General features: G+C 53.6%; 1 protein-coding gene and 1 long non-coding RNA gene across 2 annotated transcripts in view; one reads left to right on the top strand and one right to left on the bottom strand.

Annotated features, from left to right (window-relative positions):
- The window catches only part of LOC142908405 (uncharacterized), a 234,127-nt gene that overhangs the window by 210,873 nt on the left and 2,777 nt on the right, over positions 1-20,477 (top strand). The gene's annotated exons all lie outside the window — the stretch shown is intronic.
- LOC116936856 (uncharacterized) overlaps positions 1-20,477 on the bottom strand; it is a 76,743-nt gene that overhangs the window by 13,468 nt on the left and 42,798 nt on the right. Inside the window, exons 4-8 of the mRNA XM_076059032.1 lie at positions 18,619-18,693; positions 14,822-14,953; positions 4,963-5,076; positions 3,336-3,551; positions 605-707 (exon numbers count right to left, since the gene is read on the bottom strand). Coding sequence (XP_075915147.1) covers positions 605-707; positions 3,336-3,551; positions 4,963-5,076; positions 14,822-14,953; positions 18,619-18,693 — 640 coding nt within the window. The remainder of the gene's footprint in view (positions 1-604; positions 708-3,335; positions 3,552-4,962; positions 5,077-14,821; positions 14,954-18,618; positions 18,694-20,477) is intronic.

Genomic DNA, 20,477 nt, shown 5'->3' on the forward strand with positions numbered 1-20,477 from the left:
GTGGTGGTAGTGGTGGTGGTTGTGGTGGTGGTTGTGGTGGTTGTGGTGGTTGTGGTGGTGGTTGTGGTGGTGGTTGTGGTGGTGGTTGTGGTGGTAGTGGTAGTGATGGTTGTGGTGGTGGTTGTGGTGGTGGTTGTGGTAGTGGTAGTGATGGTTGTAGTGGTGGTTGTTGTGGTGGTTGTTGTGGTGGTAGTGGTGGTGGTTGTGGTGGTTGTGGTGGTAGTAGTGGTGGAGGTTGTGGTGGTAGTGGTGGAGGTTGTGGTGGTAGTGGTGGTGGTTGTGGTGGTGGTTGTGGTGGTGGTTGTGGTGGTTGTGGTAGTGGTGGAGGTTGTGGTGGGAGTGGTGGTGGTTGTGGTGGTAGTGGTGGTGGTGGTAGTGGTGGTGGTTGTGGTGGTGATGGTGGTTGTGGTGGTTGTTGTGGTTGTAGTGGTGGTGGTAGTGGTGGTGGTGGCTCACCCAGGATGTTGAGGCGACACTGAGGGCACGTGTGGTGGTAGTGGTGGTTGTGGTGGGAGTGGTGGTGGTGGTTGTGGTGGGAGTGGTGGTGGTGGTAGTGGTGGGAGTGGTGGTGGTGGTAGTGGTGGTGGTTGTGGTGGTGGCTCACCCAGGATGTTGAGGCGACACTGAGGGCACGTGTGGTGGTGGCTGAGCCACGGGTCGACGCAGCGGCGATGAAAGCGGTGGAGACACGGAACCACCCGGAGCTCCTGGGCGGGGAGGGGGTGAGAGGGTGGGTGAGGGGGTGGGTGAATGAGTGAATTAGTGAGCGAGCGACTAAGCGAGTAACTGACCGAGTGAGTGAGCGAATGAGTGACTGAGCGAGTGAGTGAGCGAGCGAGTGAGCGACTAAGCGAGTGACTGACCGAGTGAGTGAGCGAGTGAGTGACTGAGCGAGTGAGTGAGCGAGCGAGCGAGTGAGCGACTAAGCGAGTGACTGACCGAGTGAGTGAGCGAGTGAGTGACTGAGCGAGTGACTGAGTGAGCGAGCGAGTGACTGACCGAGTGAGTGAGCGAGTGAGTGACTGAGCGAGTGAGTGAGCGAGTGACTGAGCTAGTGAATGAGCGAGTGACTGAGCGAGGGAGCGAGTGACTGAGCGAGTGACTGAGCGAGTGAGTGAGCGAGTGACTGAGCGAGTGAGTGAGCGAGTGACTGAGCGAGTGAGTGAGTGAGTGACTGAGCGAGTGAGTGAGCGAGTGACTGAGTGAGTGAGTGAATGAGTGCGTGAGCGAGCGAGTGGGCGGGTGAGCGAGCGAGTGACTGAGTGACTGAGCGAGTGACTGAGCGAGTGACTGAGCGAGTGACTGAGTGACTGAGCGAGTGACTGAGCGAGTGACTGAGCGTGTGACTGAGCGGGTGAGCGAGTGACTGAGTGAATGACTGAGCGTGTGACTGAGCGGGTGAGCGAGTGACTGAGTGACTGACTGAGCATGTGACTGAGAGGGTGAGTGAATGACTGAGCGGGTGAGCGAGTGACTGAGCGAGTGACTGAGCGGGTGAGCGAGCGACTGACTGAGCGTGTGATTGAGTGAGCGAGCGGGTGAGCGAGCGTGTGAGCGAGCGGGTGAGCGAGCGTGTGACTGAGTGACTGAGTGAATGACTGAGCGGGTGAGTGAATGACTGAGCGGGTGAGCGAGCGTGTGACTGAGTGACTGAGTGAATGACTGAGCATGTGACTGAGTGAGCATGTGACTGAGCGTGTAAGCGAGCGGGTGAGCGAGCGGGTGAGCGAGTGACTGAGTGTGTGACTGAGCGGGTGAGTGAATGACTGAGCGGGTGAGCGAGCGTGTGACTGAGTGACTGAGCGTGTGACTGAGTGACTGAGTGAATGACTGAGCGTGTGACTGAGTGACTGAGTGAATGACTGAGTGTGTGACTGAGTGAGTGAATGACTGAGCGGGTGAGCGAGCGGGTGAGCGAGCGTGTGACTGAGTGACTGAGCGTGTGACTGAGTGAGTGAATGACTGAGCGGGTGAGCGAGCGGGTGAGCGAGCGTGTGACTGAGTGAGTGAATGACTGAGCGGGTGAGCGAGCGTGTGAGCGAGTGACTGAGCGAGTGACTGAGCGAGTGACTGAGCGGGTGAGCGAGCGGGTGAGCGAGGGACTGAGTGACTGAGCGTGTGACTGAGTGACTGAGTGAATGACTGAGCGGGTGAGTGAGTGACTGAGTGAATGACTGAGCGGGTGAGTGAATGACTGAGCGGGTGAGCGAGCGGGTGAGCGAGCGTGTGACTGAGTGATTGAGTGAATGACTGAGCATGTGACTGAGTGAGTGAATGACTGAGCGGGTGAGCGAGCGGGTGAGCGAGTGACTGAGTGAATGACTGAGCGGGTGAGCGAGTGACTGAGCGAGTGACTGAGCGGGTGAGCGAGCGTGTGACTGAGTGACTGAGCGTGTGACTGAGTGAGTGAATTACTGAGCGGGTGAGCGAGCGTGTGACTGAGTGACTGAGTGAATGACTGAGCGGGTGAGCGAGTGACTGAGCGAGTGACTGAGCGGGTGAGCGAGCGTGTGACTGAGTGACTGAGCGTGTGACTGAGTGAGTGAATTACTGAGCGGGTGAGCGAGCGTGTGACTGAGTGACTGAGTGAATGACTGAGCGGGTGAGCGAGCGTGTGACTGAGTGAATGACTGAGCGGGTGAGCGAGTGACTGAGCGAGTGACTGAGCGGGTGACTGAGTGACTGAGTGAATGACTGAGCGGGTGAGCGAGCGGGTGAGCGAGCGGGTGAGCGAGCGTGCGAGCGAGCGGGTGAGCGAGCGGGTGAGCGAGCGTGCGAGCGAGCGGGTGAGCGAGCGGGCGAGCGAGCGGGTGAGCGAGCGGGTGAGCGAGCGGGTGAGCGAGCGGGTGAGCGAGCGGGTGAGTGAGCGGGCGAGCGAGCGGGTGAGCGAGCGGGTGAGCGAGCGGGTGAGTGAATGACTGAGCGGGTGAGCGAGCGTGCGAGCGAGCGGGCGAGCGAGCGGGCGAGCGAGCGGGTGAGCGAGCGGGTGAGCGAGCGGGTGAGTGAGCGGGCGAGCGAGCGGGTGAGCGAGCGGGTGAGCGAGCGGGTGAGTGAATGACTGAGCGGGTGAGCGAGCGGGTGAGTGAATGACTGAGCGGGTGAGCGAGCGTGTGAGCGAGCGTGTGAGCGAGCGGGTGAGTGAGCGGGCGAGCGAGCGGGTGAGCGAGCGGGTGAGCGAGCGGGTGAGCGAGCGGGTGAGTGAATGACTGAGCGGGTGAGCGAGCGTGCGAGCGAGCGGGCGAGCGAGCGGGCGAGCGAGCGGGTGAGCGAGCGGGTGAGCGTGCGAGCGAGCGGGTGAGCGAGCGGGCGAGCGAGCGTGCGAGCGAGCTCCTGACCTCCCCCTCCACGTAGCGGTCCAGGCAGATGGCACAGTCGGACGTGGACCCCGCCGTGCTCGGCGTGTCGGCCCGGCCCGGGGTCGCGACCCCCCCGCCGCCGCCCCCCCCCCCGGGGTCACGACCCCTGACCCCGCGACCCCTCCGAGGTCGCGGCCTGTACTTGAGCGTCTCCATCTTGCGGATGGCCGCCTCAGTGAGGCGAGCCTGGGTGGTCTGGGGGGAGACAAACGGAGGTGGGGGTGAGGGGGTAGTGGGGGGGGTGGTGGTGGAGGTGAGGGTGGTTGGGGGTGGTGGAGGTGAGGGTGGTGGTGAGGGTGGTGGTGGTGGTGGTGTTGGGGGTGGTGATGGTGATGATGCCACTGCTACTGCTGATGACACTGCTGCTGATGACACTGCTACTGCTGATGCCACTGCTGCTGATGCTGCTGATGACACTGCTGCTGCTGCTGATGCCGCTGCTACTGTAGACACTGCTGCTGCTGATGACACTGCTGCTGCTGATGACACTGCTGCTGCTGCTACTGCTACTGTAGACACTGCTGCTGCTGATGACACTGCTGCTGCTGCTGCTGATGCCACTGCTACTGTAGACACTGCTGCTGCTGATGACACTGCTGCTGCTGATGCCACTGCTGATGACACTGCTGCTGCTGATGACACTGCTGCTGCTGATGACACTGCTGCTGCTGATGACACTGCTGCTGCTGCTACTGCTACTGTAGACACTGCTGCTGCTGATGACACTGCTGCTGCTGATGCCACTGCTACTGTAGACACTGCTGCTGCTGATGACACTGCTGCTGCTGATGACACTGCTGCTGCTGCTGATGCCACTGCTGATGACACTGCTGCTGCTGATGACACTGCTGCTGCTGATGCCACTGCTACTGTAGACACTGCTGCTGCTGATGACACTGCTGCTGCTGCTGATGCCACTGCTGCTGATGACACTGCTGCTGCTGATGACACTGCTGCTGCTGATGACACTGCTGCTGCTGCTACTGCTACTGTAGACACTGCTGCTGCTGATGCCACTGCTGCTGATGCCACTGCTGCTGCTGATGCCACTGCTGCTGCTGATGACACTGCTGCTACTGTAGACACTGCTGCTGATGACACTGCTGCTACTGTAGACACTGCTGCTGATGACACTGCTGCTACTGTAGACACTGCTGCTGATGACACTGCTGCTACTGTAGACACTGCTGCTGATGACACTGCTGCTACTGTAGACACTGCTGCTGATGACACTGCTGCTACTGTAGACACTGCTGCTGATGACACTGCTGCTACTGTAGACACTGCTGCTGATGACACTGCTGCTACTGTAGACACTGCTGCTACTGTAGACACTGCTACTGTAGACACTGCTGCTGATGACACTGCTGCTACTGTAGACACTGCTACTGTAGACACTGCTGCTGCTGATGACACTGCTGCTGCTGATGACACTGCTGCTGCTGATGACACTGCTGCTGCTGATGACACTGCTACTGTAGACACTGCTGCTGCTGATGACACTGCTGCTGCTGCTGATGCCACTGCTGATGCCACTGCTGATGCCACTGCTACTGTAGACACTGCTGCTGCTGATGACACTGCTGCTGCTGCTGCTGCTCCTCACCCGGCTGCGCCGCTGAGCCAGCTTCACTTTGACGAGCAGCAGGAGGCAGACGAGGGCCACGACGAGGAAGAGCGACACAAAGATGGCCACGTCCACGTAGTCCGTGCCCCCAGCCTGCACTCACACACACACAGTGTCACTCAGTCTCACTACACTACTACAATACACACACACACAGTGTCACTCAGTCTCACTCAGTCTCACTACACTACTACACTACACACACAGTGTCACACAGTCTCACTACACTACTACAATACACACACACACAGTGTCACTCAGTCTCACTACACTACTACAATACACACACACACAGTGTCACTCAGTCTCACTACACTGCTAGACTACACACACACACTCACAGTCTCACAGTCTCACTCAGTCTCACTACACTACTACAATACACACACACACACACAGTGTCACTCAGTCTCACTACACTACTACAATACACACACACAGTCTCACTCTACTGCTAGACTACACAAACACAGTCTCACTACACACACAGTCGACGAGGAAGAGCGACACAAAGATGGCCACGTCCACGTAGTCCGTGCCCCCAGCCTGCACTCACACACACACAGTGTCACACAGTCTCACTACACTACTACAATACACACACACACACAGTCTCATTACACTACTACACTACACACACACAGTCTCACTACACTACTACACTACACACACACAGTCTCACTCAGTCTCACTACACTGCTAGACTACACACACACTCACAGTCTCACAGTCTCACTCAGTCTCACTACACACACACACAGTCTCACTACACTACACACACAGTCTCACTACACACACAGTCTCACTACACTCACAGTCTCACTACACACACAGTCTCACTACACACACAGTCTCACTACACACACAGTCGACGAGGAAGAGCGACACAAAGATGGCCACGTCCACGTAGTCCGTGCCCCCAGCCTGCACACACACACACACAGTGTCACTCAGTCTCACTCAGTCTCACTACACTACTACACTACACACACAGTGTCACACAGTCTCACTACACTACTACAATACACACACACACACACAGTCTCATTACACTACTACACTACACACACACAGTCTCACTACACTACTACACTACACACACACACAGTCTCACTACACTACTACAATACACACACACACACACAGTCTCATTACACTACTACACTACACACACACAGTCTCACTACACTACTACACTACACACACACACAGTCTCACTACACTACTACAATACACACACACAGTGTCACTCAGTCTCACTACACTGCTAGACTACACACACACACACACAGTCTCACAGTCTCACTCAGTCTCACTACACTACTACAATACACACACACACACAGTGTCACTCAGTCTCACTACACTACTACAATACACACACACAGTCTCACTCTACTGCTAGACTACACACACACAGTCTCACTACACACACAGTCGACGAGGAAGAGCGACACAAAGATGGCCACGTCCACGTAGTCCGTGCCCCCAGCCTGCACACACACACACACAGTGTCACACAGTCTCACTACACTACTACAATACACACACACAGTGTCACTCAGTCTCACTACACTACTACAATACACACACACACACAGTGTCACTCAGTCTCACTACACTACTACAATACACACACACACAGTGTCACTCAGTCTCACTACACTACTACAATACACACTCACACACACACAGTGTCACACAGTCTCACTACACTACTACAATACACACTCACACACACACAGTGTCACACAGTCTCACTACACTACTACAATACACACACACACACAGTGTCACTCAGTCTCACTACACTACTACAATACACACTCACACACAGTCTCACAGTGTCACTCAGTCTCACTACACTACTACAATACACACACACAGTGTCACACAGTCTCACTACACTGCTAGACTACACACACACTCACAGTCTCACAGTCTCACTCAGTCTCACTACACTACTACAATACACACACACAGTGTCACTCAGTCTCACTACACTACTACAATACACACACACACACAGTGTCACTCAGTCTCACTACACTACTACAATACACACACAGTCTCACAGTCTCACTACACTACTACACTACACACACACAGTCTCACAGTCTCACTCTACTGCTAGACTACACACACACAGTCTCGCTCTACTGCTAGACTACACACACACAGTCTCACTACACACACAGTCGACGAGGAAGAGCGACACAAAGATGGCCACGTCCACGTAGTCCGTGCCACCAGCCTGCACTCACACACACACAGTGTCACTCAGTCTCACTACACTACTACAATACACACACACACAGTGTCACTCAGTCTCACTACACTACTACAATACACACACACAGTGTCACTCAGTCTCACTACACTACTACAATACACACACACACAGTGTCACTCAGACTCACTACACTACTACAATACACACACACACAGTGTCATTCAGTCTCACTACACTACTACAATACACACACACACACACAGTGTCACTCAGTCTCACTCAGTCTCACTACACTACTACACTACACACAGTGTCACTCAGTCTCACTACACTACTACAATACACACACACAGTGTCACTCAGTCTCACTACACTACTACAATACACACACACACACAGTGTCACTCAGTCTCACTACACTACTACAATACACACACACAGTGTCACTCAGTCTCACTACACTACTACAATACACACACACACAGTGTCACTCAGTCTCACTACACTACTACAATACACACACACAGTGTCACTCAGTCTCACTACACTACTACAATACACACACACACAGTCTCACTCAGTCTCACTACACTACTACAATACACACACACACACTCACAGTCTCATTACACTACTACAATACACACACACACAGTCTCACAGTCTCACTCTACTGCTAGACTACACACACACTCACAGTCTCACAGTCTCACTCAGTCTCACTACACACTCACACAGTCTCACTCAGTCTCACTACACTACTACAATACACACACACGCTCACAGTCTCACTCTACTGCTAGACTACACACACTCACAGTCTCACAGTCTCACTCAGTCTCACTACACACTCACACAGTTTCACTCAGTCTCACTACAAACTCACACAGTCTCACTCAGTCTCACTACACTACTACAATACACACACACACTCACAGTCTAACTCTACTGCTAGACTACACACACACTCACAGTCTCACTACACTACTACACTACACAAAGTCTCACTACACTACTACACACACACAGTCTCACTACACTACTACACTACACACACTCACACAGTCTCACTACACTACTACACACACACAGTCTCACTACACTACTACACACACACACACAGTCTCACTACACTACTACACTCACACAGTCTCACTACACTACTACACTACACACACTCACACAGTCTCACTACACTACTACACACACACAGTCTCACTACACTACTACACACACTCACACAGTCTCACTACACTACTACACTACACACAGTCTCACTACACTACTACACTACACACAGTCTCACTACACTACTACACTACACATACACACAGTCTCACTACACTACTACACTACACACAGTCTCACTACACTACTACACTACACATACACTCACAGTCTCACTACACTACTACACACTCACAGTCTCACTACACTACACATATACACACACAGTCTCACTACACTACAACACTACACACACAGTCTCACTACACACACAGTCTCAGTCTCACTACACTACACACACAGTCTCACTACACTACACACACAGTCTCACTACACTACACACACAGTCTCACTACACTACACACACAGTCTCACTACACTACACACACAGTCTCACTACACTACACACACAGTCTCACTCCACTGCTGGGCTAGACTACACACACAGTCTCACTACACTACTACACTACACACAGTCTCACTACACTACTACACTACACACACACACTCAGTCTCACTACACTACTACACTACACACAGTCTCACTACACTACTACACTACACACAGTCTCACTAAACACACACAGTCTCACTCTACTGCAACACTACACACAGTCTCACTACACACACACACACACAGTCTCACTACACTGCTACACTACACACACACAGTCTCACTCCACTGCTACACTACACACACACACAGTCTCACTCCACTGCTACACTACACTACACACAGTCTCACTCCACTGCTACACTACACACACAGTCTCACTCCACTGCTACACTACACACACAGTCTCACTCCACTGCTACACTACACACTACACACAGTCTCACTACACTACACACAGTCGCACTACACTGCTATACTACACACACACAGTCTCACTCTACTGCTACACTACACACAGTCTCACTACACTACACACACAGTCTCACTCCACTGCTACACTACACACTACACACAGTCTCACTACACTACACACAGTCGCACTACACTGCTATACTACACACACACAGTCTCACTCTACTGCTACACTACACACAGTCTCACTACACTACACACACAGTCTCACTCCACTGCTACACTACACACACAGTCTCACTCCACTGCTACACTATACACTACACACAGTCTCACTACACTACACACAGTCGCACTACACTGCTATACTACACACACACAGTCTCACTCTACTGCTACACTACACACAGTCTCACTACACTACACACACAGTCTCACTCCACTGCTACACTACACACACAGTCTCACTCCACTGCTACACACACACAGTCTCACTCCACTGCTACACTACACACACACACAGTCTCACTACACTGCTACACTACACACACACACAGTCTCACTACACTGCTACACTACACACACAGTCTCACTCCACTGCTACACACACACAGTCTTACTCCACTGCTAGACTACACACAGTCTCACTACACTGCTACACTACACACACAGTCTCACTCCACTGCTACACTACACACACACACAGTCTCACTCCACTGCTACACTACACACACACACAGTCTCACTACACTGCTACACTACACACACAGTCTCACTCCACTGCTACACACACACAGTCTTACTACACTGCTAGACTACACACAGTCTCACTCCACTGCTACACTACACACACACACAGTCTCACTACACTGCTACACTACACACAGTCTCACTCCACTGCTACACTACACACTACACACAGTCTCACTCCACTGCTACACTACACACACAGTCTCACTCCACTGCTACACTACACACACAGTCTCACTCCACTGCTACACTATACACTACACACAGTCTCACTACACTACACACAGTCGCACTACACTGCTATACTACACACACACAGTCTCACTCTACTGCTACACTACACACAGTCTCACTACACAACACACAGTCTCACTACACTGCTACACTACACACACAGTCTCACTCCACTGCTACACTACACACACACACAGTCTCACTCCACTGCTACACTACACTACACACACAGTCTCACTCCACTGCTACACTACACTACACACAGTCTCACTCCACTGCTACACTACACTACACACACAGTCTCACTCTACTGCTACACTACACACAGTCTCACTACACACACACACAGTCTCACTACACTGCTACACTACACACACACAGTCTCACTCTACTGCTACACTACACACAGTCTCACTACACACACACACACACAGTCTCACTCCACTGCTACACTACACTACACACAGTCTCACTCCACTGCTACACTACACACACACACAGTCTCACTCCACTGCTACACTACACTACACACAGTCTCACTCCACTGCTACACGACACACTACACACAGTCTCACTCCACTGCTACACTACACACACAGTCTCACTCCACTGCTACACTACACACTACACACAGTCTCACTACACTACACACAGTCGCACTACACTGCTATACTACACACACACAGTCTCACTCTACTGCTACACTACACACAGTCTCACTACACTACACACACAGTCTCACTACACTGCTACACTACACACACAGTCTCACTACACTGCTACACTACACACACAGTATTACTCCACTGCTAGACTACACACTACACACAGTCTCACTACACTGCTACACTACACACACAGTATTACTCCACTGCTAGACTACACACTACACACAGTCTCACTACACTGCTATACTACACACACACAGTCTCACTCTACTGCTACACTACACACAGTCTCACTACACTACACACACAGTCTCACTACACTGCTACACTACACACACACACACAGTCTCACTCCACTGCTACACTACACACACACACAGTCTCACTCTACTGCTACACTACACACAGTCTCACTACACACACACACAGTCTCACTCCACTGCTACACTACACACACACACAGTCTCACTCCACTGCTACACTACACACACACAGTCTCACTCCACTGCTGGGCTAGACTACACACACGCACAGAGGCAGTCTCTAAACTACAACAATTTCTAGTTATTTGTAGCAGGTAAGGCCGAAACCACCGAGTTTGCCATCAGAAGCGACCCTGCCCGACACAGAATTGCAGCAGCTTAACCGAGTGGCCGATGTGATCCCGCCATCACCATCATCATAGTCAATCATCATCGTCAGGGTCCGGGATCGAACCTACGACCCTCCTGTGTACCAGGCGAGGTAGTCAACATCACTATGGATAGAGACGCAGACTCCAAATATACAGCGGCAGGCATAGGTCAGGGTCTGGGATTGAACCCTAGACCTCCTGTGTACCAGGCGAGGTAGTCAACATCTCTACGGAGAGATGCATACTCCAAATATACAGCAGCAGGCATAGGTCAGGGTCTGGGATTGAACCCTAGACCTCCTGTGTAGCAGGCGAGGTAGTCAGCTATCGTCAGGGTGCGGGATCGAACCCACGACCTCCTGTATACCAGGCGAGGTAGTCAACATCTCTACGGAGAGATGCATACTCCAAATATACAGCAGCAGGCATAGGTCAGGGTCTGGGATTGAACCCTAGACCTCCTGTGTAGCAGGCGAGGTAGTCAGCTATCGTCAGGGTGCGGGATCGAACCCACAACCTCCTGTATACCAGGCGAGGTAGTCAACATCTCTACGGAGAGAGAGGGAGAGACACAGACTCCAAATATACAGCAGCAGGCATAGGTCAGGGTCCGGGATCGAACCCACGACCTCATGTATACCAGGCGAGGTAGTCAACATCTCACCACGTGTGTGTACGTACGTGTTTGTGTGCACGTGCGTGTGTACGTGCGTGCTTGTGTACATGCGTACGTGTGTGTACGTGCGTGTGTGTGTACGTGTGTCGCTAACAGCACTTGCCCCTACAGTCTGTCAAGGCTATACGGGGGATCTTTGTCTTTGTCTTTGTACGTGTGTCGTGGTTGAAAGATCTGGGCAAGGTCCCATCGGTGAGCTCCTCCGGCGGGCAAGGCTGCGATGGCTGGGTCATGTAGCCCGCATGCCCAGCCACCGCATGCCGAAACAGCTTTTGTTCGGCCGGATCGAGGGAGCTAAACGGGCTCGGCACGGGCTAGAGAAGAGATGGAGTGATGTGGTACAGGAGGACGTGGAGCTGAGTGGACTTGCCGATGACTGGTACCAGCGGTGTCAAGATCGGCCTCTGTGGAGGAGGCTCGTGAAGGACGATACTGGGCAGTTGGAGGTAGTCGCCCTCCAACAACAACGGAGGGCGGAGGAGCGACGCTCACAACAGCGAGCGGAGCGCCGGGTGGCTAAAGCACAGCAGGTTGGCACAGTATGGGGCACAGGTGGTGCATCAGCCAGTCATCTCAGTCAGTCGACCCGTGGCACCTGCTGGGTCTGCCCCGTGACCTCCTGCCAGCGGGCGTTCGACACTTCACGTGGCCTCAGGGTGCACCTAGCCTGGCACAAGCGTCGTGGTGACGTCACCGCCACTTAGTGGCGAATGGCGGTTGTTGTTGTTGTTGTACGTGTGTGTGCGTGCGTGCGTACGTGCGTGTACGTGCGTGCGTGTGTGCGTGCGTGTGTGTGCGTGTGTGTGTGTGCGTGTGCATGTGTACGTGCGTGTACGTGTGTGTGTGTACGTGTGTGTGTGTGCGTTACCGGCGGTGTGCGTGGCACGATGCGTGTACGTGTGTACGTGTGTGTGTTTGTACGTGTGTGTGTACGTGTGTGTGTGTGTTTGTACGTGTGTGTGTGTGTTTGTACGTGTGTGTGTACGTGTGTGTGTGTGTTTGTACGTGTGTGTGTACGTGTGTGTGTGCGTGTGTGTGTGTACGTGTGTGTGTGCATGTACGTGTGTGTGTGTACGTACGTGTGTGCGTACGTGCGTGCGTGTGTGTGTGTGTGTACGTGTGTGTGTGTACGTACGTGTGTGTGTGTGTGTGTGCGTGTGCGTGTGTACGTACGTGTGTGTGTACGTGTGTGTGTGTGCGTGTGTGTGTACGTGTGTGTGTACGTGTGTGCGTGTGTGTACGTGTGTGTGCGTGTACATGTGTGTGTGCGTGTGTACGTGTGTGTGGGTGTGTACGTGTGTGTGTGTGCGTGTGTGTGTGTGCGTGTGTGTGTGTGTACGTGTGTGCACGTGTGTGTGTGTACGTGTGCGTGTGTGCGTGTGTGTGTGTACGTGCGTGTGTGTGCGTGTACGTGTGTGTGTGCGTGTGTACGTGTGTGTGGGTGTGTACGTGTGTGTGCGTTACCGGCGGTGTGCGTGTGTGTTACCGGCGGTGTGCGTGTGTGTGTACGTGTGTGTGTGTGTGCGTATGTACGTGTGTGTGTGCGTGTGTGTGTGTACGTGTGTGTACGTGTGTACGTGCGTGCGTGTGCGTTACCGGCGGTGTGCATGGCACGATGCGTGCGCGTGCGTGTGTGTGTACGTGTGTGTGTGTACGTGTGTGTACGTACGTGTGTGTGTACGTGTGTGTGTGTGTACGTGCGTGTGTGTGTACGTACGTGTGTGTACGTGTGTGTGCGTGTACGTGTGTGTGTGTGCGTGTGTGTGTGTGTACGTGTGTGTGTACGTACGTGTGTGTGTACGTGTGTGTGTGTACGTACGTGTGTGTGTACGTACGTGTGTGTGTACGTGTGTGCACGTGTGTGTGTGTACGTACGTGTGTGCGTACGTGTGTGTGTGTACGTGTGTGTGCGTGAGTGTTACCGGCGGTGTGCGTGGCACGATGCGTGCGCGTGCGTGTGTGTGTGTGTACGTGTGTGTGTGTGCATGTGTACGTGTACGTGTGTGTGCGTGCGTGTACGTGTGTGTGCGTTACCGGCGGTGTGCGTGTGTGTGTGCGTACGTGTGCGTGTGTGTACGTGTACATGTACGTGTGTGTACGTGCGTGTGTGTGTGTGCGTGTGTGTGTACGTGTGTGTGTGTACGTGTGTGTGTACGTGTGTGTGTGTACGTGTGTACGTGTGTGTGTACGCGTGTGTGTGTACGTGTGTGTGTGTGCGTGTGTGTGTACGTGTGTGCGTGTGTGTACGTGTGTGTGTGTGCGTGTGTGTACGTGTGTGTGTACGTACGTGTGTGTGTACGTGTGTGTTTGTGTACGTGTGTGTGCGTGAGTGTTACCGGCGGTGTGCGTGGCACGATGCGTGCGCGTGCGTGTGTGTGTGTGTACGTGTGTGTGGGTGTGTACGTGTGTGTGTGCGTGTGTGTGTGTGTGTGCGTGTGTACGTGTGTGTGCGTGTGTACGTGTGTGTGGGTGTGTACGTGTGTGTGGGTGTGTACGTGTGTGTGTGTTACCGGCGGTGTGCGTGTGTGTGTACGTGTGTGTGTGTGCGTATGTACGTGTGTGTGTGTGTACGTGTGTGTGTGTACGTGTGTGTGTGTGTGTACGTTACCGGCGGTGTGCGTGGCACGATGCGTGCCCGTGCGCGTCTCTCCGTCTGCACCACGCGCATCACCTTCACCGCCTCGCCGCCACGCACGCAAACCACAGGGCGCGGAAGAGGCTCCACTCCCTCCTCGTTCAGCTACACACGGCAGGGGTACACGGAGGGGGTACACGTAGGGGGTACAGAGAAGGGGGTACACAGAGAAGGGGGTACACAGAGGGGGTACAAGGTCACTCAATGACTCAATCACTCACTCACTCAGTCACTCACTCAATCACTCACCCAACCAATCACTCTCCCACCCACTCACTCAGCCACACAATCACTCACCCAACCAATCAGTCACTCAATCACTCACTCAGTCACTTACGCACCCACTCACTCAGCCACACAATCATTCACCCACCCACTCACTCGGCCACACAATCATTCACCCACTCACTCAGTCACTCATTCACTCAGTCACTCACTCACTCACCCACTCAGTCACTCACTCACTCAATCACCCAACCAATCAGTCACTCAATCACTCACTCAGTCACTTACGCACCCACTCACTCAGCCACACAATCATTCACCCACCCACTCACTCAGCCACACAATCATTCACCCACTCACTCAGTCACTCATTCACTCAGTCACTCACTCAGTCACTCACCCACTCAGTCACTTACCCAACCAATCAGTCACTCAATGACTCACTCAGTCACTCACTCAGCCACTCAATCATTCACCCACCCACTCAGCCACACAATCATTCACCCACCCACTCAATCAGTCACTCAATTACCCAACCAATCACTCTCCCACCCACTCACTCAGCCACACAATCACTCACCCACCCACACACTCACTCACTCAACCAATCAGTCACTCAATCACTCACTCAGTCACTTACGCACCCACTCACTCAGCCACACAATCATTCACCCACCCACTCACTCAGCCACACAATCATTCACGCACCCACTCACTCAGTCACTCATTCACTCAGTCACTCACTCAGTCACTCACCCACTCAGTCACTCACCCAACCAATCAGTCACTCAATCACTCACTCAGCCACTCAATCATTCACCCACCCACTCACTCAGCCACACAATCATTCACCCACCCACTCAATCAGTCACTCACTCACCCAACCAATCACTCTCCCACCCACTCAGCCACACAATCACTCACCCACCCACACAGTCACTCACTCACTCAATCACCCAACCAATCAGTCACTCAATCACTCACTCAGTCACTTACGCACCCACTCACTCAGCCACACAATCATTCACCCACCCACTCACTCGGCCACACAATCATTCACCCACTCACTCAGTCACTCATTCACTCAGTCACTCACTCACTCACTCACCCACTCAGTCACTCACTCATCCAACCAATCAGTCACTCAATCACTCACTCAGTCACTCACTCAGCCACTCAATCATTCACCCACCCACTCACTCAGCCACACAATCATTCACCCACCCACTCAATCAGTCACTCACTCACCCAACCAATCACTCTCCCACCCACTCACTCAGCCACACAATCACTCACCCACCCACACATTCACTCACTCACTCAACCAATCAGTCACTCAATCACTCACTCAGCCACTCAATCATTCACCCACCCACTCACTCAGCCACACAATCATTCACCCACCCACTCACTCAGTCACTCATTCACTTAGTCACTCACTCAGTCACTCACCCACTCAGTCACTCATCCAACCAATCAGTCACTCAATGACTCACTCAATCACTCACTCAGCCACTCAATCATTCACCCACCCACTCACTCAGCCACACAATCATTCACCCACCCACTCAATCAGTCACTCACTCACCCAACCAGTCACTCTCCCACCCACTCACTCAGCCACACAATCACTCACCCACCCACACAGTCACTCACTCACTCACCCAACCAATCAGTCACTCAATCACTCACTCAGTCACTTACGCACCCACTCACTCAGCCACACAATCATTCACCCACCCACTCACTCAGCCACACAATCATTCACCCACCCACTCACTCAGTCACTCATTCACTCAGTCACTCACTCACGGACTCACTCACCCACTCAGTCACTCACCCAACCAATCAGTCACTCAATCACTCACTCAGCCACTCAATCATTCACCCACCCACTCACTCAGCCACACAATCATTCACCCACCCACTCAATCAGTCACTCACTCACCCAACCAATCACTCTCCCACCCACTCACTCAGCCACACAATCACTCACCCACCCACACACTCACTCACTCAACCAATCAGTTACTCAATCACTCACTCAGTCACTTACGCACCCACTCACTCAGCCACACAATCATTCACCCACCCACTCACTCAGCCACACAATCATTCACGCACCCACTCACTCAGTCACTCTTTCACTTAGTCACTCACTCACTCACCCACTCAGTCACTCACTCATCCAACCAATCAGTCACTCAATAACTCACTCAGTCACTCACCCATCCACTCAGTCACTCACTCACTCACCCATCCACTCACTCAGCCACTCAATCATTCTCACCCACCCACTCAGTCACTCAATCACCCACCCACCAACTCACTCAGTCACTCACCCACCCACTCAGTCACTCATTCACTCACCCACCCACCTACCCACTCACTCAATCACTCACTCATCCACTCACTCAGCCACTCAATCACTCTCACCAACCCACTCAGTCACTCAATCATTCACCCACCCACTTATTCACTCACCCACCTACTCAGTGACTCATTCACTCACTCAGTCACTCACTCACCATTCATTTACTCACTCACTCAACCACTCACTCACTCAACCACTCACTCACTCAGCCACTCAACCACTCACTCACTCAGCCACTCACTCACCCACTCACTCACTCAGCCACTCAACCACTCACTCACTCACTCAACCACTCACTCACTCAACCACTCACTCACTCAGCCACTCAACCACTCACTCACCCACTCACTCACTCAGCCACTCAACCACTCACTCACTCAGCCACTCAACCACTCACTCACTCAGCCACTCAACCACCCACTCACTCAGCCACTCAATCACTCACCCACTCACCCACCCACCGACTCACTCACTCACTCAGCCACTCACTCACTCAGCCACTCAACCACTCACTCAGCCACTCAATCACTCACTCAGCCACTCAAACACTCACTCACTCAACCACCCACTCACTCACCCACTCAACCACTCACTCAGCCACTCAATCAACCACTCACTCAGCCACTCAACCACCCACTCACTCAGCCACTCAATCCTCACCACTCAGCCACTCACTCAGCCACTCAATCAACCACTCACTCAGCCACTCAACCACCCACTCACTCAGCCACTCAATCAATCACGCACTCAGCCACTCAACCACTCAATCAATCACTCACTCAGCCACTCAATCAATCACTCACTCACCCACTCACTCACTCACCCACTCACTCACTCACCCACTCACTCACTCACTCACCCACCCACCCACTCGCCCACCCACTCACCCACTCACTCACTCACCCACCCACTCACTCACTCACTCACCCACTCACTCACTCACCCACTCACTCACTCACTCACCCACTCACTCACTCACCCACTCATTCACCCACCCAACCACCCAGTCAGCGGGTGAATGGGTCGACAAATTGATGGGTCAACAGGTCAGTGGGTGAATGGGTCAACCGGTCGATGGGTTAAGGGGTCAACAGGTCGATGGGTCAGCAGGTGAATGGGTCGACAGGTCAATGGGTGAACGGGTTAAAGGGTCAAGGGGTCAAGAGGTCACCTGCTCGGCGGCCGCGGCGTTGTCGGTGACGTCAAAGATGACCGCCGTGGCGCCCCTCTCCATCGCCCTCTTGGCCTGGGGGGGGGGGGGGTCACGAGGAGGGGGTGAGGTCACCCACTCACACACCCACTCACTCACTCACCCACTCACCCACTCACCCACTCACTCACTCACCCACCCACCAACCCACCCACTCACCCACTCACTCACTCACCCACTCACTCACTCACCCACTCACTCACTCACCCACCCACCAACCCACCCACTCACCCACTCACTCACTCACCCACTCACTCACTCACCCACTCACTCACTCACTCACCCACTCACTCACTCACTCACCCACTCACTCACTCACCCACTCACTCACTCACCCACTCACTCACTCACCCACCCACCCACCCACTCACCCACCCACCCACTCACCCACTCACTCACTCACCCACTCACTCACTCACTCACCCACCCACCCACTCACCCACCCACCCACTCACTTACCCACTCACTCAGCCACTCACCCAGCCACTCACTCAGCCACTCACTCAGCCACTCACTCAGCCACTCACCCACTCACTCACCTACTCACTCACTCACTCAGCCACTCACCCACTCACTCACACACTCAGTCAGCCACTCACCCACTCAGCCACTCACTCACTCATTCACCCACTCACTCACCCACTCATCCACTCACTCACCCACTCACTCACCCACTCACCCAGCCACTCACCCAGCCACTCACCCACCCACTCACCCACCCACTCACTCACTCACCCACCCACCCACTCACCCACCCACCCACTCACCCACCCACTAACCCACCCACTCACTCACCCACTCACTCATGCACCCACCCACTCAACCACTAACCAACTCACTCACTCACCAACTCAATCACCCACTCACTCACCCACAAATTAGTTACCCTGGTTGCCAGTGGGGATACAAAGGCGGCCGGACTTGGTGCTGGCCACCCAACCCTTGTGTGTGCCACAGTGCCGGTAACCTTCATAGACGCTGCTGCTGCTACTCGCTACTAACAGCACTTGCCCCTACAGCCCTGTTAGAGGCTACACAGGGGAGCTTTGTCTGTGTATAGGTGCTGCTGCTACTCGCTACTAACAGCACTTGCCCCTACAGTCTGTTAAGAGGCTACATGGGGGAGCTTTGTCTGTGTGTGTGTAGGTGCTGCTACTCGCTACTAACAGCACGTGCCCCTGCAGCCCTGCTAGAGGCTACACGGGGGACCTTTGTCTGTCTCTGTGTGTAGGTGCTGCTACTCGCTTCTAACAGCACTTGCCCCTACAGTCTGTTAGAGGCTACACGGGGGAGCTTTGTCTGTGTGTAGGTTCTGCTCGCTACTGACAGCACTTGCCCCTACAGCCTGTTAGAGGCTACCTGGGGGAGCTTTGTCTGTGTGTGGGTGCTGCTCGCTACTAACAGCACTTGCCCCTACAGCCCTGCTAGAGGCTACCTGGGGGACCTTTGTCTGTGTGTGTAGGTGCTGCTACTCGCTACTAACAGCACTTGCCCTATAGCCTGCTAGAGGCTACCTGGGGAAGCTTTGTCTGTGTGTAGGTGCTGCTCGCTACTAACAGCACTTGCCCCTACAGCCTGCTAGAGGCTACCTGGGGGACCTGTGTCTGTGTGTGTAGGTGCTGCTACTCGCTACTAACAGCACTTGCCCCTACAGTCTGTAGGAGGCTACACAGGGGAGCTTTGTCTGTGTATGGGTGCTGCTCGCTACTGACAGCACTTGCCCCTACAGCCTGTTAGAGGCTACCTGGGGGAGCTTTGTCTGTGTGTGTAGGTGCTGCTCGCTACTGACAGCACTTGCCCCTACAGCCTGCTAGAGGCTA

This window comes from Petromyzon marinus (genome assembly GCF_048934315.1).
Source record: "Petromyzon marinus isolate PM22_M1 ecotype Great Lakes invasive population chromosome 84 unlocalized genomic scaffold, UKy_Petmar_22M1.pri1.0 chr84_unloc.1, whole genome shotgun sequence".
Taxonomy (NCBI): domain Eukaryota; kingdom Metazoa; phylum Chordata; class Hyperoartia; order Petromyzontiformes; family Petromyzontidae; genus Petromyzon; species Petromyzon marinus.